General features: G+C 51.7%; 7 protein-coding genes across 7 annotated transcripts; 4 read left to right on the top strand and 3 right to left on the bottom strand.

Moving 5' to 3' along the window:
* Nucleotides 1-1,077: 1,077 nt before the first annotated feature.
* On the top strand, nt 1,078-3,534 carry M421DRAFT_408481 (uncharacterized protein; the record flags this gene model as incomplete). Its single annotated transcript, XM_033590351.1, has 3 exons — nt 1,078-1,089; nt 1,217-1,280; nt 1,565-3,534. The coding sequence occupies 3 exons, from the start codon at nt 1,078-1,080 to the stop codon at nt 3,169-3,171; spliced, it is 1,683 nt and encodes a 560-aa protein (XP_033451322.1). The 3' UTR covers nt 3,172-3,534.
* Nucleotides 3,535-4,365: 831 nt separating this feature from the next.
* Nucleotides 4,366-5,955, bottom strand: M421DRAFT_408477 (uncharacterized protein; the record flags this gene model as incomplete). Its single annotated transcript, XM_033590350.1, has 3 exons — nt 4,366-5,607; nt 5,660-5,807; nt 5,854-5,955. The coding sequence occupies 3 exons, from the start codon at nt 5,953-5,955 to the stop codon at nt 4,820-4,822; spliced, it is 1,038 nt and encodes a 345-aa protein (XP_033451321.1). The 3' UTR covers nt 4,366-4,819.
* A 5,000-nt stretch (nt 5,956-10,955) lies between these two features.
* On the top strand, nt 10,956-11,749 carry M421DRAFT_56373 (adenine phosphoribosyltransferase; the record flags this gene model as incomplete). The annotated part of the gene is made up of 2 exons (XM_033595396.1): nt 10,956-11,535; nt 11,586-11,749. 2 exons carry the CDS (start codon nt 10,956-10,958, stop codon nt 11,747-11,749), a joined length of 744 nt encoding a protein of 247 aa, XP_033451320.1.
* A 305-nt stretch (nt 11,750-12,054) lies between these two features.
* Nucleotides 12,055-14,722, top strand: M421DRAFT_339031 (HET-domain-containing protein). The gene is made up of 4 exons (XM_033589447.1): nt 12,055-12,430; nt 12,479-12,773; nt 12,826-13,242; nt 13,290-14,722. The coding sequence occupies exons 1-4, from the start codon at nt 12,359-12,361 to the stop codon at nt 14,411-14,413; spliced, it is 1,908 nt and encodes a 635-aa protein (XP_033451319.1). The 5' UTR covers nt 12,055-12,358; the 3' UTR covers nt 14,414-14,722.
* A 1,223-nt stretch (nt 14,723-15,945) lies between these two features.
* On the top strand, nt 15,946-16,655 carry M421DRAFT_2592 (YjgF-like protein; the record flags this gene model as incomplete). Its single annotated transcript, XM_033588672.1, has 3 exons — nt 15,946-15,988; nt 16,038-16,051; nt 16,317-16,655. 3 exons carry the CDS (start codon nt 15,946-15,948, stop codon nt 16,653-16,655), a joined length of 396 nt encoding a protein of 131 aa, XP_033451318.1.
* A 1,132-nt stretch (nt 16,656-17,787) lies between these two features.
* On the bottom strand, nt 17,788-18,497 carry M421DRAFT_2591 (uncharacterized protein; the record flags this gene model as incomplete). The annotated part of the gene is made up of 2 exons (XM_033588670.1): nt 17,788-18,104; nt 18,329-18,497. The coding sequence occupies 2 exons, from the start codon at nt 18,495-18,497 to the stop codon at nt 17,788-17,790; spliced, it is 486 nt and encodes a 161-aa protein (XP_033451317.1).
* Nucleotides 18,498-19,369: 872 nt separating this feature from the next.
* M421DRAFT_56651 (P-loop containing nucleoside triphosphate hydrolase protein) lies at nt 19,370-21,636 on the bottom strand (the record flags this gene model as incomplete). Its single annotated transcript, XM_033595424.1, has 3 exons — nt 19,370-19,728; nt 19,779-20,547; nt 20,599-21,636. The coding sequence occupies 3 exons, from the start codon at nt 21,634-21,636 to the stop codon at nt 19,370-19,372; spliced, it is 2,166 nt and encodes a 721-aa protein (XP_033451316.1).
* Nucleotides 21,637-22,060: the final 424 nt, after the last annotated feature.

Here is a 22,060-nt window from a genome sequence, read left to right as displayed (position 1 = left end):
TCTGGTGTTGTCCCACTCCGAACGGACCCTTAGTCTGTTTTCGGACGGAGAAGCTGTAGCAACAGAGTGTAGAAGTTTGCCAGCCTGTAGGCTTTCCAAGCAATTAGTAAAAGTGCCGTTCGACTATGTCATGTTTCAACATTCATCGCTCACGAAAGGCGCGAGGAACAAGCCGGGTTGTAAGTGTGCACAGTCGTTACTGGATCGACCGCTTGGGACTAGTTATTAGTTGATTTTCGGCATTAGACAGTGGAATCGGTCAGGGGCCCATAAACGTTATTCATACAGGCAGGTGCTGCTCACACTTACCAGAAAGTGCAAGACCAGGCACCAGTCTATACACCAATGTGGGTGTGAGTGTATCCGCCCAAAGTACCGCAGAGTTGTAGCTGAAGGCGAAGAAGGCTGGAAAGGCGAATACAAGTGTCCAAGATAGATTCCAGTTGGCTCTGGCCTGAGTAATGGTGGACCACAGTCGCAATGTGTCGAGATTGACGCTACTCTTCAACAACCTGTGCCTGTCCACTGGCTAACCAAAGTACATGTTGGGAAGACCCAAAGCGCACTAATTGCAGATGCCAGAACGTGGAAGACCATCTGATCTGTTACTCGGCTTGAGGTAGATCATTCGTATAGCGTTTCCGAGGTGCTGTAGTTGCGTAGATTAAGCATGAGGACGGTAGGGCTGTCGCTCGTTGGGATGACAATGCACAGCAAAACAAGCTTCATCCACCAGGACTCCTGGCCAGGCCTCAGGCGGCCGGCATGATTCGTGTCGTGGATATCTCACCTTGATTGACTTTGCAGGACAGGCTTGTATGCCGTAGAATAATCATTTTTCGTAACGGTTGACTAGGCGTAGGCAGGAGTGACTCGATATCTGAGGTGGCAGAGGACGCTCTTTGTATCTTTGAATTGTCTCGAGGCCTACCATATCTACAGCTGGCTCCTCAGTTGAGTCGTGCAGACGTACAGGTTTGTTGTGCGTGCGCCGCTATGGCCCCCATACAATTGAGATCAACCGCCCATTCCACCTCTCCTTTTGATACAGAGGCGCGATGGCCACTCTTGTAGACTATGGCCACATTTGTAAGTTCGAGACGACAGCCAGGTCTCACATGACTTCCCATACAGTAGCTTGGGCGGAGACGGGATAGACTGTCATCAGAGTCGACAACTTTTTTGTTTTGGAACCAAGAACGCATATAATATGCAGAAGCTTCGAGACGAAGGGCGCAAGTCATGCAGCAATGTGTTACAGACGGCACAGCCGCACACAGGTGAGCGTTCGAAGTTGCCGTGTCAAGTTGGCATGGGACCAGCACACAGACTAGGTATTTGGCGTACTCGACATAAGCGGGGTCTCATCATGTTCCTATGGGCCATTGATCGCGGCGCGACGCAAGATCCTAAGTGTCACAGTCGATCAACGATTTGTGTCGAGGCTGCGGAGAGTTCATGGGGGAAGTGGCAAGAAACGTGGCATGACTAATCAGAGGCCTTGCCCCTTTTGTCGCGCGCTACTGCATCCTAAATAGCTACTGCCTGATCAAACAGTAACTAGGGACCGCAGCGCTTCAGGGCGTGCAACCTTACAACGGTGAACTGCATTCGCCGCACATGGCAAACACCACCATCACCAATGACGACTTTCCACCTTTGCCATTCCAGACATCTCAGACACGATCGTCTAAGAACAAAAAAGTCGCTATCAAGAAACCGCACCCAAAGCCGACTGGGCACTACGCCACACTCGATGACCTCCCAGATGAGCTCACTCTAGAGATAATCAATTACTTACCTGGCATTGACATGCAAGATTTTCAGCTACGTACGCTTTTGAGCTTATCCCGGTCTACTCGGAATCTGCATCGAGTAGTCAGTGACAAGATTTATTCGACATATGACAGCTACTTTTGCGAGCCATACCTGTTCCTCCGCACCCTCATCTCAAATCCACGCCTTGGTGAGAGCGTTCGCCATGCCAAGTTCCGCTATGGCGCTGATGCTCACCTTGAGAGGAAACGATATTCGCCGACTGCTCGAGACAAGAAGATCATCAAAGAAGGCACGAAATCTCTCAACTTCCCAGACTGGAAAGGATGGGCAACGCGGTGTAATTCCGCTGATGTCGAGCTCGACATTCTGCACACGGCTGTCATGCTACACACACCCAATCTCATGACGCTGGACGTTGAAGACGGAGTCATCTCGGCATACTCTAAAGCCAAGTGGCCGGAGCTCATCAAGAAGGCCACGACTGGCGAACACTTCGGGCAGGCACACCAGTTCAGCGCACTCAAGTCTGTGCGCGTTGACGCTCAGAATATGGTCATACATCACCTTGTGCCTATATTGCGATTGCCGTCCTTGCGAAAGCTCGAGCTGCGAGAGCTGAGTGAGATCGAGCTGGACATGCGTGCCCCAGCTGAGCTCAAACGTGTGCTTCCACAAGGCTGCAACAATCTCGAGGATCTCGTGCTAGAGGATTGTTCTCTACGCTGCGATGCACTGGAGACTCTCATCAGCTCGGCACGAAGCTTGAAGAGCTTTCGATTCGACGCCAGCCAAGACAGCGTGCACTTGGATGGGTCCGGCGTCCAGTTTCTGAACGTGTTAAGGCGACAGAAAAATTGCCTTGAAAGTCTCGACATCTACCACGACCCATGGTACAAAGACGACGAAGATCCGCTACGTCATGGCGGTCTTGAACAGTTCCCGGTGCTCAAGGACCTGAAGTGCCCCCTACGCATGGTCATTGACGTACGCTCAGGTGCACGTGCGACTGCGTTGGAGTTTCTACCACCGGCGCTTGAGACTCTCTGCCTCTCCGTAAGATGGGACGCTGACGAAGAGCTATTCTTGTCAGTTCTAGAGCGCATGGCGAGCGAATACGCCACCACCGTCCCTCGGCTAGAACTTCTTCAGCTCAATATTCAAGTACCTGCTGAAGATCTCGAATACGACTGTGAGCGTCTCGTCAAAGCCTATTCTACGACTGGTGTCGATCTCGTCATCAACCTACCTTCTGATAGCGACGACGACGAATGGGGTGGTTGGCTGACTGTGCCTTCCGACTCGGACGATTCCTCGGACGACTCGGATGAGGTTGAGCTTTACAGTAACAATGATGACAGTAGCGAGAGTGACAGCGAAGCAGGGGTCAACTAGGAGGTACAAATAAAGCTATCCGTATTTGCAGACGTAGCTCTCTCTGTTTACAATTCTTCCGTGTACAGTGCTATTAGAGTCTAGTCGCATGATTATTGCGGTTTGGACATTCAGCCTCGCTGATATGCTACTTGCGGCTTGTTGCCTGGAGCCGATCCCAAGAGTGCGTCTTCGATGCGATGGAAGATCGCCTCAAACGGGTATATTCAGCTATCATACTCATCTAACACAAAACGATGGAGCAGGGAGATAGATCTAAGAGATGAGCGCTTGATACTCGGTCTCAGCCTCTCATTCGGTTACATTGCGGGCGCGTACTATGATATGTAATTAGACAAATTGCTATGAAGTTGACTTACTGCAGTAGAATCTCCGGAGTCTTGGGCAGTCTAAGATTGACTGGCTATGACGAAGTCGACTCTACCTTCTCATTCGATCCTGACGACTCAGAAGAAGCTACAGCAGACAACCGTGGAGCGCACCTCTAAAGGCTCGACTGCTCTTTTTTAGGACGAGACTTACGTGAACACGGACTTCATACTGCCTTACCTGTGGCTTCTAGGCAGCGTGTACGATTTTGTTGCAACTATTGTTAACTTACAATACGACATCGGGACTAAGCTATATATGGTCAGCAACAATACGTACGCCGGACTTATAACTTAAAATCCGTCTGAGACCTGTGCTTTCGGCGACTCGCTCAGTGTCAAAGAAACAGTCTGTGTCACGCTGCCCTATGCTGCGTTCGATCTCCAAGCTTGTTGACCCATCTACGACGACACGAAGAACTGTTCTCGATCTGCCGGGCGCCCGCCGTGTGACCAATGCTACGCAATTTACTCTGAATAGAGCGTTCATGCAGGACGCATGTAAGATTATCGGCCCTGAATGAGGCAGTTCTTGTTACACCTAGCAGCGATTCCGGCCTCAGACGCACAGAAATCTTCTCCATCCCGGCCTCAGACGCCCGGGCCTCCCAAGAGAGAGACGATCTGTGCAAAAGTTCGATCTAGAGGATAGGTACTGGTTGCATGGTCTTTGGCATCTTTTTCATCGTACTGGCAACGATCACGGAGTCAAGATCTCCTGAAGTTGGAGGATAGCAGCGGAAAGAGAAAAAGACAACTGAAATCAAGGATATCTGGTCAGGAACTAGTGCTGGTAAGCTTACAGCGTTCCTGCTACCGGATCCTAGTAGACCTGCGCTGCGTGCTTTACTCCGTGCCCATCCTGAGATAAAGGCAATGAATGCTCTTGCACGATTTGTGACTTACTCACCATCATCAGTTGCACTGCTATAGCAACTGCGGGCATGGCCGTCTCCACCCGTCTCCGCGCGGTCGTGGCTCGATCGATGGCGGACATCCGTACTGACTAAGTGACTTGGCTTGGGGTGCTCGTTGTGTTCGACCAACGGGAAGTGTAGGCCTGTCTTGCTTGCTATAGCATCCCTGCTCTCATTCACACTCTTTGCCGCCCATAATGCACTGCCGAGGTGGCTCAACGGGTAGAGAAGTTGGTTCTCTGGGTGTGTCACCACCTCCTCGATGCTCGGTGCTGCCTTACTCATGATGATATCCACATCCCTTCTGATTTGCAAGCAGAACGCATCCAGTGGCCAGTCGTTCACATCGTTGCCGAACGGATTTTAGATCTCGCGGCCAATCAGCGCAATTCCGAGGATTATGTATGTCGCAAAGACGCTCGCTGGGATTGTAATGTATCCCAGAAGCTTGTACAATTGGAAAGGCAGCAGGAGAATGTACACCCATGTGATCTGACTGATAGCAATGCTGTATGCGATTGGCAGCGGCGTGCTCAGGATCCTGTCAGTTCCAACAAGCACATCGTTGAAAGTTGTGAGTGCATTGAGGGACTGTGTCTGGTAGCTGGACACTTTGAAAGTACCTTTGCCGTATATCGACTTCATGTACACGCTAAGATGGTTGTTTATCTCGAGTGAGAGATTGTCAAGTGGGACACGCGAGCGCTTCAGCAATTTGCGAGTGTTCGACTCAGCCATGGGCAGCCCAAGGAATTGGCCTACCGTGTTGAACACGTTTCGCTTCTTCCTTGTGTCTGGCTGATCGGCGTCAGGCGCGAAGGTGTCGAGGTGACCGACGAGGTGCTTTAGGTCGTCATAATGCATATATGGTTCAAACCGAAGCTTGTGCTTAAGTGCAACGGCGTAGGCGGCGATCAGGTTCAGGCAGTTGATCTTGGCGAGCAGATCTTGGTTGCCGAGCGCAGCGTCCTTCTCGTATCGTTCATCCACGTGTATCAAAATGAGGCGAGCGAGGTTCTGCGATGCGAAAGTCAACTGTGTCCAGTATTTACGACGGTCGTTGTAGCGCTCGTAGGCTGTGGAGCTTCGAAAACTCAGGGCAAGACCAACGACGAAGTCGAGGACGGTGAGCAGAAGCCGGTGAACACTAACTGGAAGCTGTCAGTACATCTTGCATGCTGACGAGACATGAGTGAGACATACGGTCGTGGACGAATTTCGATATGAGCGTGATCATGCTCAACCAACCGGCTACAAAGAGCAAAAGCAAAACCATTTCTGGTGTCACACTTCCATGGATACGGAGGAAGACAGGCCATCTCGAGTGGTGATCGAGGCCGCGCGGTCCGATCTATCTGTGTTCGCGACTACCTGAATGACTATCAGGGAAGGCGTACAAAGTAATCGTTGAAGTCCTTGTCGCTGTCCTGATTCTTCAGCGGTGGCCGTGTCGATGCGCCAATTGACAAGTCTGCCGTCCTTTGTTTTTTCTCCGCCATGACGGGTCGACAAGAGCGGAAGTCAGAAATCGAATTCAGCGGCCCCTCGTATTCGACGTTCCGACACGCGAACACTTCATATGGTATCGCGTGCCCCTATCCCCGATTGTCTCTTCTGTATTTTACCGCTCCATAAAAATCGCTGGCTTTTCAGCAGTCTTTGCGTGGTGCCGTACGTGCGACGGCACATTTATGGCGATGTTACAAAGGGCAAGGCTGCGATAGGCGACTCCAATTGACCGTGGCCGCGTAGCGGGAGTGGTGAAGCATAGCCTTGATTGAGGCACCGTCCGGCTTGGCATGTTTCTATTACAGGTTTATGTACTGATGTTAAAACGCGGGACTGTGACATGCGCTGGCGAGTCGTGAAAGCATCTTCCTCGGTCGGCTGCTGTTGGGCGAAGGCCTTGTGGTGCGAATGCGTTCGTGTGCAACATTGTGTCAAGAATTCGTATCAAATGCGGGGTGGTATCCCGGAGCCTGCAAATTCGGTTTTTGTGTCGACAATGGACTAGTGATGAGCGGAAGTGCGAGCGAGATTGGATCGCTGCTGCAGCAGTTTGTAATTCGCTCACGGCTCAAGCTTCAGCTGAACGAGAAGGTCGAGATGTTGTTCTACCGGTATGTTTGGCAACATTGGCACTGAGCTTGCTTTAAATTAAGTCGCGCTCAAGGCTTCCGCCCCAAACAACAGTGTCAGTCTGGGTGTGAAGGTCAAGATCACGAGCATGATCACGGGGGATCGCGTCTTAACGCGTACGAGTGACACGGAGATCACTTCTGACATTCAACCTAACATCAGCTCTCATCACATCAAACGCTCAATCGCGCGGCTGATCGAATACATCAAATGCTACGATACCTGTCTACCAAAGTTGTCAACAACCAAAATCGCGTCAAAATTTTGTTTGAGTTTTGTTTGATTTGACAACATCAACTAAACAAAAAACTGCTGCTAGCTTATATTCTGATAGTTGAATTAAACAAAAGAGGTTCTAGCCGATAAGACTTCTAAAAATCAGTCTTGACCAGTCACCTAATATTTAACTAAGTCGAGTTACGTTTTCTTGCATAAAATATTACTTTAAAAATCCTTCAGTTACAATCACGAAGTGGAGATTATATTTACATCTACACTGCGGAGTGGTTGCCAGAATCGCGTCCTGCTGTTTGCTGGATGTTTCAATCCACCTCATCTTAGTCACACTGCTCTTCTCGACATACTTATTCGTGCACAGACAACAAGATGATTGCTACGATCACCTTGCTGATCCATACCGAATACCTGTCTGAGAAGAATGCCATTGAAGCCGATGGTAAGTCTTTTATCCGGCGAAACACAAGCCAATCCAACTTTGGCAGGACCCAGCTCTTCGGCATTTCACCCGGGTCTATCCCGCTGAGGATTTGGATGACTACCTGAAGTGCTTGATATCAGTCAAGGGTCTAGCAAATAAGACGGACTTGAGATCGTATTTGCGACCTTGTACGGTGGGATCATATTTATCATCTCGGTCGCGGTTGAGAGACAAAATAAAATTACTAGCGGCATTGCACGGCCGGTTGATCATGTAAGAGGCCACTAGGATAAATTCAAGTTTGCTAACTGTAAGAATTGGCAGAAGGTGGTGCTAAGAGAAGGTCTAGTACATATTAGTAGCTTTGCCCTATACAAGTCCTGCTAACCTAATAGAAAGCTAAGAGCTATCTATCTAGAGATTTTAAAACCAACTCAAGTAAACTCTAAAACTATAAGTTATAAGTTATTGGCTATCCCATAATACTGATATACTTAAATAGGATCAATATAGTACACAGGATAGATCTAGAAGACGAATAGTTATAAGATTATCATTCCTGAGGGATGATGCTACGCAGACGAGGCTACCAGATGAAGATCGATGCCGAAGATGGTAGCGAAGCCAAAGCCGAATATTCATTTAAAAAGCTGGGAGAAAGTCAGAATCATGGGCCCAAGGTCAGTCTAACGCAAATTCGTCAGTTGTTCTTCGATTCAGAAAAAAGCAAGGAGATCTTTACAGCAGAGCTTGCTACTCTAGCTGTCAATCCGAAATTACTGTCGCTCTGCTTGGGCATTTACAAAAACTGGTTATCCCTTGGCGTGGCAACCCTGAAGTCGACAGCGTCACAGATTGTCGACGACTTAATTCTTGCAAAGAAAAACAGCACACGGCAGACTAGCAGACAAGCATCAGTCTAGCTGGGCTAAGATGATATGGAAGGTAACAGACGGCATTAAAAAATAGAGCCATCATGCAGGGAGACAAAGCTGGTTGAATTAGGCCGTTGAGCGCCGTATGAAAAGCCGGAGATACAGAGCCTTGAGTAGGAGAGAGAATTCTCGCAGTGAGCAGACTCTTGGATGTGAACGTTTCGTATACGAATTGCAGTGTAAGAATCTCTTGAACTTAACCAGACCTCTTCGTTCTTGAGAGTAAAGCTGCGATACTGTGCCGTGGTGAAAGTGGGCCAGGTGAAGGCTGCGGCTGCTCTTGGATACGCTAACGACCTCAGCAAGCGAGCATAATAAGTGTGACTGCCATCAAGAAGCTTTTGCCTTTGCCAAAATCTGCAGTGACCCTCATAACAATAGTATTGCAAGCCACCATGACAACATGGACGGCGTTCGAGCCCTTGGCAGAGCCCGCGACTGACATGGCCATCTCTGCAGGGCAAGAGATTGGGCGACTCGAAGACCGCAACATTATACTTGAGCACATCAGCTTTAACGGATCCGTCAAGACCGCGCCCTTAGAGCACTACATCACCCTCACTGAAGAACGCTACCTTCCGAAGCGCGCTCAAGGTCGAACCTTCCGTCATGCACCCAACGTAACACCCCCAACGCTCCGGGGCAATTAAGACAACCGCTTTATCATCTTCCCGGGCGCATTTTACCCGCCTCATTTGGGCCATACAGGGCTCCTGTGGCACACCTACCTTTCCCTCGACGACAAGACGATTGCCGCGATGATCCTGCCGATGAATGGGCCGGTTTGTGTGGATCTGGCCCGGCGATGACTGCGAGAACTTATCGGTATTTCTTCGATGCATACGAAATCTAGCAAGCGAAGATGGGTTTCACGTTGATTTCCCGTCGCTACATGGCGGCGACCACATGCGCTCCTTTCAACGAGACGGGCGCACAGGGTGGGGGCTAGGCAGTGTGGTTACCAGCGATGTGGGCAGGGCTGTCGACTTCGTCAAGGGACGGTAATAGGATGTGAGACTCTCGCATTGCGGGTTGTAGAAGGAGCAGAAGAAGGAACCATGTAGGAGTGTGAGTGGACTGAGAATGAGGCAGTGTTGTGCTTGTCAGAAATTGAAGGTTGTGTATCCTGGATTTTTTCGGCGTGATCTTGCATATGGTGAATATTCGAAGAGGACAGCTACGGTATCGATGCTAACGTGTTCTTCTGCCATGAGAATCGAAACGAATTCAAGGAGAGCCTCAAGTCATTGGTCTTGAATCCAGAGCTGCTGGCCATATACTTAGGTACGGACGACGTCGAAACGGCTGAAGTTGATCGGGTAAGTCCACAGTCTGATATCCACACGATTCTAAAGGCCGAGAAGATTCATTGAAAAAGATAAGTATCGTTCTGGCGTGCGCTGTAGCACTATTCGCCCGGCTGGAGGCCAAAAAATTGTGGATAGTTTAGCCAGACTTGGGCAGACTTGCCGCAGTGTGAGCTGAAGAAGCAAAGTTGATGCACTGACGGAATCAGTACGGCAGTTGTAGACACAAAGCTCCGGTATGGACGCAGGTGCCCGCACGTGGACCCATCCATAGGTAAGGGAAGCACGGAAAATCGGATCACGTTCGTGCCCAAGTGTCACAGCAATCTTCTGAATCTGCGATAGCAATATGCGTTGATGGACCGGGAGATCAGATACCCTGTGGAGCAATGGAACAGGTACCCGTTGACTTCGCTATGTGTGATGGGCCACGTTCACGCATCACTGCTACGGCCGGAGAAACGGATGCGCGGGTACCTGCCTTCATAATCTAAACCTGAATTTTGAGTATCAGAACTTCTGTGCGGTGAGGTGTTCAGAATGCGACTGTGGATGCTCCAACGCAAAACACTCCCGGGACAGCCTCTTCGGGCAACCCCGCAAGGTTTCCTACATCACCCGTAAAGACACCATGCTCAATAGCTCACATGGGTTAGCCAGCAGAAAGCTTCTAGCGCGGCGGTTCAGCTTCCACATCAGCTTCTGCGCCTGCAGTGGTGGACGTGTGGCTTGCGTGGCGTGCTTTGTGGATGCATCTGTGGAGCCGGATGTTGTGAGCGAGTTCACAGATAAATTAATGACTGCGAGTGCCTCAGCACACTCGAATCGAGGCCTTGCATGCCTTGACGCATCCTGGCAGACCAACGGGTATCGCCTCACGGCGACCTGAAACTGTGATTCGTCGTCTCTGTACGAGGCTCGATATTGACGGCAGCGGGTGTCACACAGGTAGTTCCGCAGACTATGGAGCAGAGCTGCCCGCATAGGAAATGGAGAGCGGTGAATGGCGCGTTTTGTTGGGAGCTCACACCTCGACAGGCAGGGTCGGAGTCATACCACGCTTCAGCATGTGAAGCGGACGCCCATCCTGGACGCACACCTCAGCGAACGCTCTGGCCAGAGCCGCTGAGGGTGCACGTCGCGGGCTGCTTATCGGTGCTCCACCACGACAGAGCGCGTGTGGCACGGCGGACGGATACCGTAGTGTGATGGCGGGCTCAGCGCCGCCGGATGGGTGGTGCTGTGCTCGAGTGATTCGCGCTCATCACGGTGGTCGAACAGCCGTAGCGCCTCCTCGTTCCCTGCCAAATTCCGTCACCTTAACCCCACCGAGCTAGCACAGGGTCCTAAGCAGCAACTTTTCGGCGTCGACTTGCACGCTTCAAGCGATATTCTTACCTGCCTTGCGTCTGCCTGTTCTCCGCACCGCCCACATATCTATACCTGCCCTCGCCCTCGCCATGTCTGCCCCCAACGACTACCCCGCCCACCACCGCCACCCCGTCAACTCCACGACTCCCGCGGATCCGCCCGTCGCAGGCGAGGCCACCGCTGCTCACCCTCCTGCCGGCAAGCCAGACCCCACCCTCGAGAGCAATGCCTCCCAAAGAAGACTCTCCGCCCCCGGTCCCTCCGCCTCCGCCGAACTCGCCAGTCTTAAAGTAAAGCTCAAGGGCGCGCTGCGCCAGTTCCCCGACTTCCCCGCCCCGGGCATCCTGTTCGAGGACATCCTGCCCATCTTCGCAGACCCCGCGCTGTTCGAGGCGCTCATCCACGCCCTCGAGCTGCACATCACGCAGACCTACACCGAGAAGCCCGACGTCATTGTTGGGTTGGACGCGCGCGGCTTCTTGTTTGGCCCGACGCTGGCGCTGAGGCTGGGTGCTGCGTTTGTGCCTGTTCGCAAGAGGGGTAAGCTCCCTGGTCCGTGCGAGACTGCGGAGTACATGAAGGAGTATGGCGCGGATTTCTTCCAGATGCAGGCCGGTGCGGTCAAGCCGGGGCAGAAGGTGCTGATTGTCGATGACATCATTGCAACTGGTGAGCTCCTTCCCGAATCAATTCCACAGAATCAATGCTAAAGATGATAGGTGGCTCTGCCTCTGCGGCCGGCACCCTCGTCGAGAAGCTCGGCGGCAAGATTGTCGAATATATTTTCATCCTCGAACTCGATTTCCTCAAGGGCCGCGACAAGCTCAACGCACCCGTTTACACTCTGCTCTCCGGCCAGGAGGAGAAGCTCGGCAGCAGATAAGATATACACTACAGATACTTATGGCTATCTACTCTATGGTATAGATGGTGGGATTGCATGGATAGGCGTTTGCAGGTTCAGGGCACGATGAGAAAAGTTTGTGCTCATTTAACATTTTTGCGTATACGGATGCACAGAGGGAGCTGGACACTATGCAGTTGTTGTGCTATTAGGAGGGTATGATCACGAACGACACTATCACCAGCATTACACGTCATGAGATACCTTCTCCTGCATTATCCTTCGCCCATCTTTCCCCCCCCCCGCGGCAAGAAAATATTTCGTGTTACCCCTCCATCTCGTGACGCGCTAGTCATATTCATGGCAGGGGAGCCCGGCCATCGTCACTTCCTCCACGTCCAGCAGCCCCACTTGCCGGCCACGACTTTGACCAAGAACACTACCACACTATTCCTACTTTCAGTCATCTTCGACAGCGCTTCAACTTTCATATCCAAGATCGAGCATGTGGCCTACTCTCAGCCTTATGCGCCAGACATCGATGACACCATCAGCTGCCTTGCAACATCCATCTAGTATGCTAGTCTTCGATTGACTCTCCGTAACCAAAACCTGCTATCTGTATCCCTGCCTCCAGTACTGACAACAATGACCACGCGCGTGAAAGCATTCAGCGGTCAGGAGGATAAGGCAGGCAACTGGGATGACCGGGCACCATTCGTACGTATCTACAGCGCTCTGCAAGTCAGGAATCCAACTGCAGTGCAGGTTCCAGACAAGCTATGCCAACAATGCACGCATATCTTCGAGAATCCGGGGAAACGAAACATCAATGTCCTCTACATCCATCCAGCGGGTGTGCGAGAGTGTCGAATATGTGTTTTGCTCACACAGCATTATACGGATTATCTAGACAGTCCTTCGGAACAGATGAAGGTTGGATACTTTATTGCGGATCGCTGCAATTCGCCTGGTCTATACGATCTTATGTTCAGGCTTTGCGGAGTATACTATGGCACAGCCCCCGATCTTCGATTCGGGATACAGGCGAGGGATCGAGCAGGTAATAACAGAACATTTCAGATTGTGAATCTGAATGTTGCTAACTACGCTAGATGTGGGTTTTGAACATGAAATGGTGCCTTTCTCGCAAACAATCGCGCAATCTACAGCCTCCGAGCAGACCTTAGCTCAAGCAAGGTGCTGGTTGGACAAGTGCGTAGAGACTCATCTTGAGTGCAGAGCGGTCTCCAATGATTCGAAATTCGTACCCTCCCGGCTCATCGAGATCTCAGGCGTCGACGAGACGTGTCTGAAAGTTCGCCTCAGAGAAGGAAAGAATGTGCCATCTTTCTTTGAATATGCTACGCTGAGTCATCGTTGGGGAGAGAGTATGCCTTTCAAGCTCACACGTGACAATCTAGAGGAATGCTTCAATGAGCTCCTGATGAGCAGACTATCCCTCGTGTTTCAGGAAGCACTGAAATTTGCTTGGCGTATGAAGATCTACTATGTTTGGATCGATTCCTTGTGTAAGTGTCCTCTCCCTCTCAAACTGTATTGCAGCTCATGATCGCAGGCATCATTCAAGATTCACATGAAGATTGGGTTGCTGAATCATCTCAGATGGGTCCAACCTACAAGGGCGGTGTGCTCAACATTGCGGCCGCAGCAGGGTCTGAAAATACTACAACAGGATTACTCGGGGAAAGGGAAGCTCGTCTTATTGCGCCAATCGCCGTATCCGTGTCATCAGCCATTTTTATGTCATTCGACCCAAGATGCGCGCAGAATCAATTCGGACGAGGGGACTACTATCTTATCGACATGTTGACCTGGGCCTATGGCATCGATCAGTCGCCGCTGTGCGGTCGCGGATGGATTGCACAGGAACGAGCCTTGTCTGTCCGTACAATTTATTTTGGCAAACAGCAGCTCTATTGGGACTGCGCGAGCCCGGGGTCTAAAGCGACAGAAGTTTATCCTGAAGGCCTGCTGCAGGGAACGTTGTTCTACAGTCCAAAGTACGTTCTCAGGTATGGATTGGACGTGGCATACAGACGAACCGGAGCTCTTCGATTGGTCCGCGACCTGGTACAAATCTCAGAATACGATAATGTTGCAAAGTGCCATACTGAAAAGCAGAGGATCACTGAAAGAAAACAAACTCTCAGGCTCGAGCTTGATCAATGGATCGAACTATGTGGGCCGGCTTCCGATACATTTGAAGAACGCACTCTTGGGACAAGTACAGAAGGTATGCTAACATTAAATTCAGTACATCTGAAGGATTGCGATTTCAATGTCCTGAACGCTTTCGGATTAACGAACTGGGGTGACATGAAGAGAGCGCTTCGAGTCTGGGGTATAGGAGCACCTACTGGCCGACCGACGACTCGGGTGTCGACTGAAGTGAGACAATGGATGCAGATAGTGGAGTACTATTCCCGCTGCTCGTTGACCTTCTCTAGCGATAAACTTGTAGCTATCTCGGGGATTGCAGAGCTGTTTGGCAAGACCATACGTTGCGCTTATTTATCCGGTTTGTGGGAACGCGACCTCAGGCATCAATTGTTGTGGAAGACCTGGCCACGATGTGCATCGCCCCTGAATGATGGCACACGAGGACCATCGTGGTCCTGGACCGCTATCGATTCGTACATACATTTCACGTCACGGAAGAGCCACCTCACAGATACGTAAGCCCACCATAGTCTTCGCATTTCGGCTGTAGCTGACTAACCAGCGATCCCTGCGACATCCAATGGCTAACCCAAGTCGACACCGTCAACGTCGATCTTGCCACCAACCAACAATTCGGACAAGTCCGCTCCGGCACTCTCACCGTAACGGGACGTCTAGGCGTTTTCGGAGTCCACGACCTTGTCCCGCTCCATCATATTGACACTCAAAACCTGTGGGCAACACTAGGAAACGGCGAGACAGTGCTGACCTTATTCGACACGACGGAACTTAAAGAGAAATTCAATCCAGACAGCAAGCGCATGTACCTGGCCTTCCGCACCTTCGGTCCGAAGGAGGAAGTAATGACGGATCTGAGAATCTTCGTCCTGCCAGTACGCGTATCACAGGGCCGGAAACAAGAGCAGGATCCGTGGTACCGCTTCCTCGAAGGCCTGCTTCTCGTGCCAACTGGACGGGCGAGGGGGCAGTACTACAGAGTCGGACATGTCGAGTACGATCACAACATGATATCGGAAGTATGGCCATATCATTGTCTCACAATGTCGACGGATATCGTGGATGAGAAGTATTTCATTGCGAAGGAGGGCGATGCGCCCGAGACGAGATACACGATTACTATCGTTTAGCGTAGCGTAAGGGGTTGCATCGATGGTGGCGGGACATAGGCCGTCCCTGAGAACTTGTTAGATATTTGACCTGATGAACGGGGTGCTGGCACACGTCACCCTTAGCCGTGCCCTCCTTCATTCGGATTCGGCATGCCCGTCTGCTAGATGGCACACACATGAGTCAAGGGTTCTAATCAATTCACTTGGTCCGTCGACTTGACCAGGCAAGTATTCACCTCGCCACCAAAGCGGTGTCCGGGCAGGTCAGATCTGGTGGGATGACCCTTACCGCAAATTTCGGTGTTGTGCGGATCACAAGAGGGAGAAGATAATGCGGACAATCTTTGGAAGTCCTAGTCCGCAACAGAGGACGCTGGAAGCTTCCTGGGCTACCAAGAGCTGGTGGAGAAGTTTGGAGAGTCGGGTCGGTGCACTTCGATCTGGTGTTGGCGTTACTCGCTTTATCGTACGAGCAAAGGTTCATTTGAAGAACCAATAAGATAACATTGTGTCGGAGCAGCTGCATGGACAGTATACATTACGAAAGTCTGGTCACACGCATATCTTTTGTACATGGATCCTGCTTGTTATGAAAAATGCGAGTTCGTTGGAACTTTGAATGGTGCGTTGCGCCAGCGCTGCTGATAGGGATGGCTCCGTAATCGGACCCACCCCCACCTTCCTGTTCCGTTCACAAGTCTTTCCCGTCGGCGATTGGTGTCATAGCTCCGAAGCGCAACGGAACCCGATGCTAGCCTGCATTTACTTACCGTGTAGACAAACTGTCCCTCACAGCAGCTTCACATATCTCACACTTACATGCTCCGTCCACTGCTCCGAGCTTCACGATCCATTCTCGTAGCTTCACGTCCTGCTACACCATTCTTGAACCTCAACAGAGCTCAATTGATCACACGAAACATGTCTGGAATTAAGATCGTTACTACCAAGGAGGCTTGCCCGGGTGAGTACTGTGATGATCACGAGGGGGAGTGAAGCTGACGAGAGTGCAGTCGCGGGACCTTATGTACGTACACCGAGCTTCTTACTGCTGCACTGGCTTCCCATCAGGCATCGATCCTCAATGCCCACTCCCACTCCCCTACACGATTGTAATCTAGGCGAAGCAGTTTGCACGCATTTGTAGGTGGCCTAGGAAAGGAGCCCCGGAGACCTTATAACTTACTTCGTTCAGACGCAGCTTCCCAAGTTCTCGCCTCTCTACTCGCATCAGCCCCGCAGTCTACAGCAGCACATCCATTTCTCCAGATCATATCGCTAACCCACCACAGTCCCAGGCCATCATCGCCGGACCCCAGGTCTTCGTCTCTGGCCAGATCCCTGCCGACAAGACCGGTGCTCTGATCGAGGGCAGCATCACCGACAAGACCACACAATGCTGCGAGAACATCGTCGCTATCCTGAAAGAGGCCAACACACCTGTTGAGAAGGTCGTCAAGGTCAACGTCTTCCTCGACGATATGGCACACTTCGCCGAGATGAACGGCGTCTTCGAGAAGTACTTCGCACACAGGCCCGCTCGTAGCTGCGTTGCTGTCAAGCAGCTGCCCAAGGGTGTTCCCGTCGAGATCGAGTGCATTGCATACAATGGTATGAGCGCGAAGCTATGATCATGTTCGCGGACAAGGCTGACAGAACGTAGGTTAAGCGCGATTACGACCAGCACAGCTCGGCTTAGATTAAGTCATGCTGTAGCAACAATGAAATAAAAAATCTAACTCTCGAATTGTCCCTCCTCGGGAGCGCTGACTACTTCCTCAAACCCTTGACCACCTTGCATGCCTTCGAGGTACCGTTGCAACAGCGTTCCATTGATGCCCTCAGCCGAGCTCTTGAACTATGTGTCCGAGAACCTTCTTCCATAAAGCGTCCTGATTGGGCGACTGATCAATCCCGAACATTGACCAAAGCCATTCGTTACAGCAAACTCACTGATCCATGCAAACAGAGCAAGAAACACCAACCACCATCCCCCCAACGCTACTGTCAACCGTCAACACTCTATTCGTAAGCAGGCCAACCCACCCATTTCAAACGCCGTTCATAATAGCGCTGGTGTAGGGAATTTTGGCTCCGCACTTGCAAAGAGACTAAGGTGTGCGCTGGGACACACGCGAGCGGAGACGAATAAGCTGCGACGGACAAGCTGCGATGGATGTGTGCTAGTCGTTAATGCACTCATGTCAAAGGCCGTCTCACACTCCGGTACCCCGGCCGTGCGTGGTGAGGAGCAGTCACAGCTCCCGCGCCATGTGTGCAGGCCTGGAGATGCGGTCGTTGAGATCCCGACCGAGATCATCATCAGCAAACATTATGCATTGCTGTAGCTGAGTTGAGACGAATGCTATCCCGGCTCTTTGTCGCAATTTCTGGACTTGATCCAGCTACTCATACTGGCCTGGAGCGGATGGACGACGACTGTGGCGGCTACCAGGATAATGCTCATTTTTTTCATTGAACTTTTCCGGCCTCGAGGCTTACATTCTTGTCCGCGGCTGACGAAAGTGTTTGGCCCCTCCAATTACTTACAGTCGCCCATGTTTCGTCCATTCCAGCACAGGTCGCGGACAAATCTAGATTGAAGACGTGCTGACTAGATTTACCAGAGAAGTAGTCGTCAATCGACCATATTTCTTCCCTACGATGTCTAAGGCCGGGCAAAGTGAAGACCGCTCAGATCGCCACCACATAGAACCCACCGTCACCTTTTTGTCTTCCGGCCTTCGTTCCGCATGCAGCCGTTTAGTCGCCAGTGCCGATTTTTGCGGGCCTGGAGGTGCGGGCAGTCTCTTCATAGTCTCGACCGTAGATGGTGTACTGATTGTAAACGGGGATCGGAGTCTTGCAGTCTGCTGAGTGCCGAGCAACCTTCCCAGTCGCGATTCCCATGACAGAGTCGAATCCCTTGTGCTCTTCAAGTTCAATCATGCCGATGTCTGTCAAGTACTGACAGACTGCAAAGCTGAAAGTTTTCTTTGAGAAGATTCGCGGTGCAAAACCTCTGTTGAAACGGATGAAGATGGCTGGATACTTGTACCTGAGGCCATGGTGCACTCGATCTTCAGCCTATCAAGACGAAAATCGTCATAGATCGACCTGAGCCAGGCCTCGTTTGTATTGCCGAAGAAACCGTTCAGAGCTTCCAGATGATTATACTCCTTGTGGAGGTTTCCTTCCACTATATCGAGAAATTCATTGTGAGGGCAGTCGTTCCATTAGGAATACACATAGTACTTCCAATCAGCATCTCTGCAGCGCCTCCAACAGCGGATGCAATGATTACAGTATTCGCATTCCTCGTGAGGGTAGTCGCGTTTAGCGAGCTGGCGAGATTCGAAGCGCACAGTGAACCATTTGCAGAAGGCGCGGAAGTACAGTGGAGGCTTGAGATCGAGAAGCAGGTCGCCGGTGTTGCAGGTATCTTTCTTATCATCCCAGAGAACTATCATCATCTTGGGTGCATGATCGACCTCGAGTTGCTTTGTGCTTGGGAGGCTGCGGAATGTCGCTAAATAGTCGGCGAGCTGGGCAAAGTCCAGGGCGACAGAAGATGCACGGAGCCACAGAGGTCGATACCTACTCCGAGCGAATCTGCTTGCAAATTTGTACGAGCAAAAAGAAGGTTCTAATCGAAGGACGCCACAACAGACGTGCAGACCTGTTGCTTTTGCGCAGCGGAGTTAGCTTGTCCCACGCGGAAAAGAATTCTCTGCAAAAGCAGTAGATATGTTTGCGGATTTCTGCCAGATTTCAGTCAAATAAAGTCTTTGTTGCGCTGATATATGTGCTTCACCTGCAGGCATCTCAAGAAGTGCGCATCGTGCGGGCTCATCGGTGACCGCCATTGGCTTCTTTTTTGTGGCCCTCTTCACGATCACTCGCGGAGACGCTTTGCTGAGTCTCTTGTCGCCCAAGCGCCTGCAGTGTGCCAGTGATAAGGTTCGGTGTGACGAATGCATGCACTCAAGTAGTGGGCGCCAACTCGACAAGTCTGCGCTCTCGGCGTATAGAAGTTGAAAAGCAATTGAGGAATGGAGCGAGTGAAATTGCGTGGAGGGAAACCTAAATGATGTAGAAACGCGCTAAAGCAGACGCGTGCCTGACGCGATGACGTGACTGGTGAAGCTTTGGGAAGGCGCGGTCGCGGTTATCAACAATAATATCACCAACAGTCGGTAAAAGCTAGTATGAGAATCTATGAACGTTTACTCATTACTGAGCATATCTAAATGCACAATGGACGTATTCAATGCCCGACCATTTCGCCAGAATGGACATGGTCGAGCCGCCAGCCGCGTTGTGGAAATCCGATGCATTAATGCCCTCAACCATACAAGCTTCCCTGCGTCCTCTTGCTCGCCTGATTCTCGTTGTGTAAATGCTGCGTAACATCTAGCGTCGTGAGGACATGCTCATAAGCCAGCTTCTCCTCCTTCCTGCTAGCAAGCAACCTCGCAATCTTCAGGATGTTCTTGATCTGGCGGCCGTTCATATTCATGCGTGCGAGCTCGGAGAGCTGCGGGGCGGTGATAGTGTGTTCCTGGGTGGAGTTGTTGAGGAAGTTGTCCCAGACGGTTTTGCGCGAGTCGATCGACAGCTCTTGGTAGTCGAGTGAGATGTGAATTCGTGACTGGAAGGCGGGATCAAACGTTTCTACGCGATTGGTGGTAAGGAACATCGTGCCTGGTGATGCCGTTAGCAAATGCGCGGAATGTCGTCAGCCAGAAGCATACCTTCGTAGTACTCGAGCACCCGCAGGAAGATGCTGACTAGCTTGTTGCGCTCAAGCTCGTGCAGCGAACGTTGCTCAAGGAACACGTCAGCTTCATCGAGCAGCAGCACTGCATTCCATCGGCTGCACATCTCGAGGATGTCTTGCAGCTTAGTCTCGACAAGCCGAGGGTCAAAGCCTAGGTCGCCTGCGCTCATGAGGTACAGCGGAACCTTCATCTCCTCAGCGACCGCCTCGCTCGTCAATGTCTTGCCCACTCCAGGGGGGCCACAGAGCAAGATAATCATGCCACGGCCCTTGCCCTCGATCACGTCGTCGAAGGTATCCCGGTTTTTGCGTTGCGATTCGGTGAAGCCTAGGATGAGCTCCTTCTGGTTCTTCGGCAAAACCAAGCGGTCGAAAGCGTCCTTCTGCCACTCGATGTCCTCTACGCAGTTCACGAAGAAGTTCAGCCAACTCTTATTCTTCAGACTGTAGCCGCGAAGGACTGGCGTGCAGATGAGCCTCTGATCGGTTGTGAGTGGTGCGGGTTGTGTGCTCTCATCGTCCTCGTCTGCAAAGCGGCCGTCGATGGGCATTCCGCCATCGTCTTCATCATAGTCGTCCTCCTCTTCATTTTCTTCATCCTCATCTACCTCCTCTCCGTCTTCGTCGTGCTCATCCATCTCGCTGCTGGAGTCCTCAGTGATAGCTTCCTTCTGGGTCAGTGGCATGATGTACACAGCAGACCCAGGATTGAACCGGTTCCACCCATATGTATCGATGACGATCTGCACTCATTAGTCAACAAATTCCAGGAGTTCAAAGTACTATTCACTCACTCGACCCTTGACGTTGTACTTGTCCTTTGTGCCGAATTGGCCCATCCTCCAGGCAACGCCGTGATAGGCACGGTAGTTGGAGCCAGCCAGCCCCTCTGCCTTGGCTCCGCGTGTGATGAGACGCTCGCGCAGCGCCTTGGCATCGTGATGATAGTCGAGGGGATACGCCTTCAACGAGCCGATGGCACGGGTGCCCGTAAAGACAAAGATGCAAATGTTCAATTTCTGCGTACCGAACTTGGTGCCATCCCAGTCGACATACTTGCCGGTGATCCAGAAGCATGGCACACCCTTCGAGTCCAGTCCGTAGCGAGTTGTATTTAGCGTCATCGCTGTCTCCTGACCGTCTTGACGAGAGAAGATGGTCGCTCCTGGCTGGTAAAGAGTCCACAAGAGGTCAAAATTCATGACGCCCTTGCTCATCATGTCCTGCGAAGTGTCGATCAAGCCCTTAAACTCCTTCACAAGGATGCCTTGCAACAGCTCGGCATGCTGCTTGGTCGTACGCTGCTCCTCAGTGGTACTGCCCAGCTTGCTGATGGCTGCCTGCAGCTCCGCCCAGCGGTGGATGAGCGGCTCGAACTTGCCTGAGAATTCGAGGCGGTTGAGGCCCACTGTGACGCCAGGGTAGTTCTTCAAGACTCCAGCAAGTAGCTTCTTGAGTAGCGGGCTCTGCACGACGATGGAGTGAATCGACAACACTTTCGTAGGGTCGTTGTAGACCTTGACATTCCGGACGAGCAGTGCCCACTTCGCAGTCTCGCTGTTTTCGACTGGATCGCCGATATCCTCTGGGATCGTGTCCTGCCATTGGAAGCGGCCCTTCTTGTCTTCCTTGCCAGAATAGAGGTTTTTGAAGCCGAGCTTCATACCGAGATCGAATTGCTCCTCGTCCTCTGACTTTTCAGTCTCCTCTTGTCTGCTATTCGGCTTGTTATCTCCGTTGATGATGACGTGCTTGACGCCGTTCGCGACTGTCTCGATCTGCGAGTCCGACTCGTCTGAGCTGGACGAGGCGGACGGTGATGATTCGCTCATGGCGGGCGACATTGCTGTGCCCAAAGTGAGGAGCGAGAGGTGTGCTAACTGTGCGGTCGCACGAGAGAGAGAGAGAAAGAGAGAGAGAGAGAGAGAGAGAGAGAGAGAGAGAGAGAGAGAGAGAGAGAAAGAGAGAGACGGTGTGGAAGAGACAGGGACGTAAAGATGGTCGCGGGGTATACGTGCTACAAGGCTGGCCTATAAGTCAAGGTGGGAGGCGGGCGGCTGCCTGCCTGCCTGCTGCCTGCTCAGGTACACAGCCTTCTGGGGACAAATCTCGCAAGGATCTCCACCGCTGAAGTCGCTCAAGGGCCTACGGCACTGCACTCTACTTCAGACACTTCAAAGGTAAATGCGGCGCTGCGTTGTCAGACCGGGCCTCAAATGGTCAGCCGCGCCTGGTTGGTGGCAGGTGCGGCAAAGG

This window comes from Didymella exigua, assembly GCF_010094145.1.
Source record: "Didymella exigua CBS 183.55 unplaced genomic scaffold M421scaffold_6, whole genome shotgun sequence".
Classification (NCBI taxonomy): Eukaryota; Fungi; Ascomycota; class Dothideomycetes; order Pleosporales; family Didymellaceae; genus Didymella; species Didymella exigua.
The sequence above is the reverse complement of the archived record's forward strand: the minus strand, read 5'-3'. Positions and strand labels throughout refer to the sequence as shown.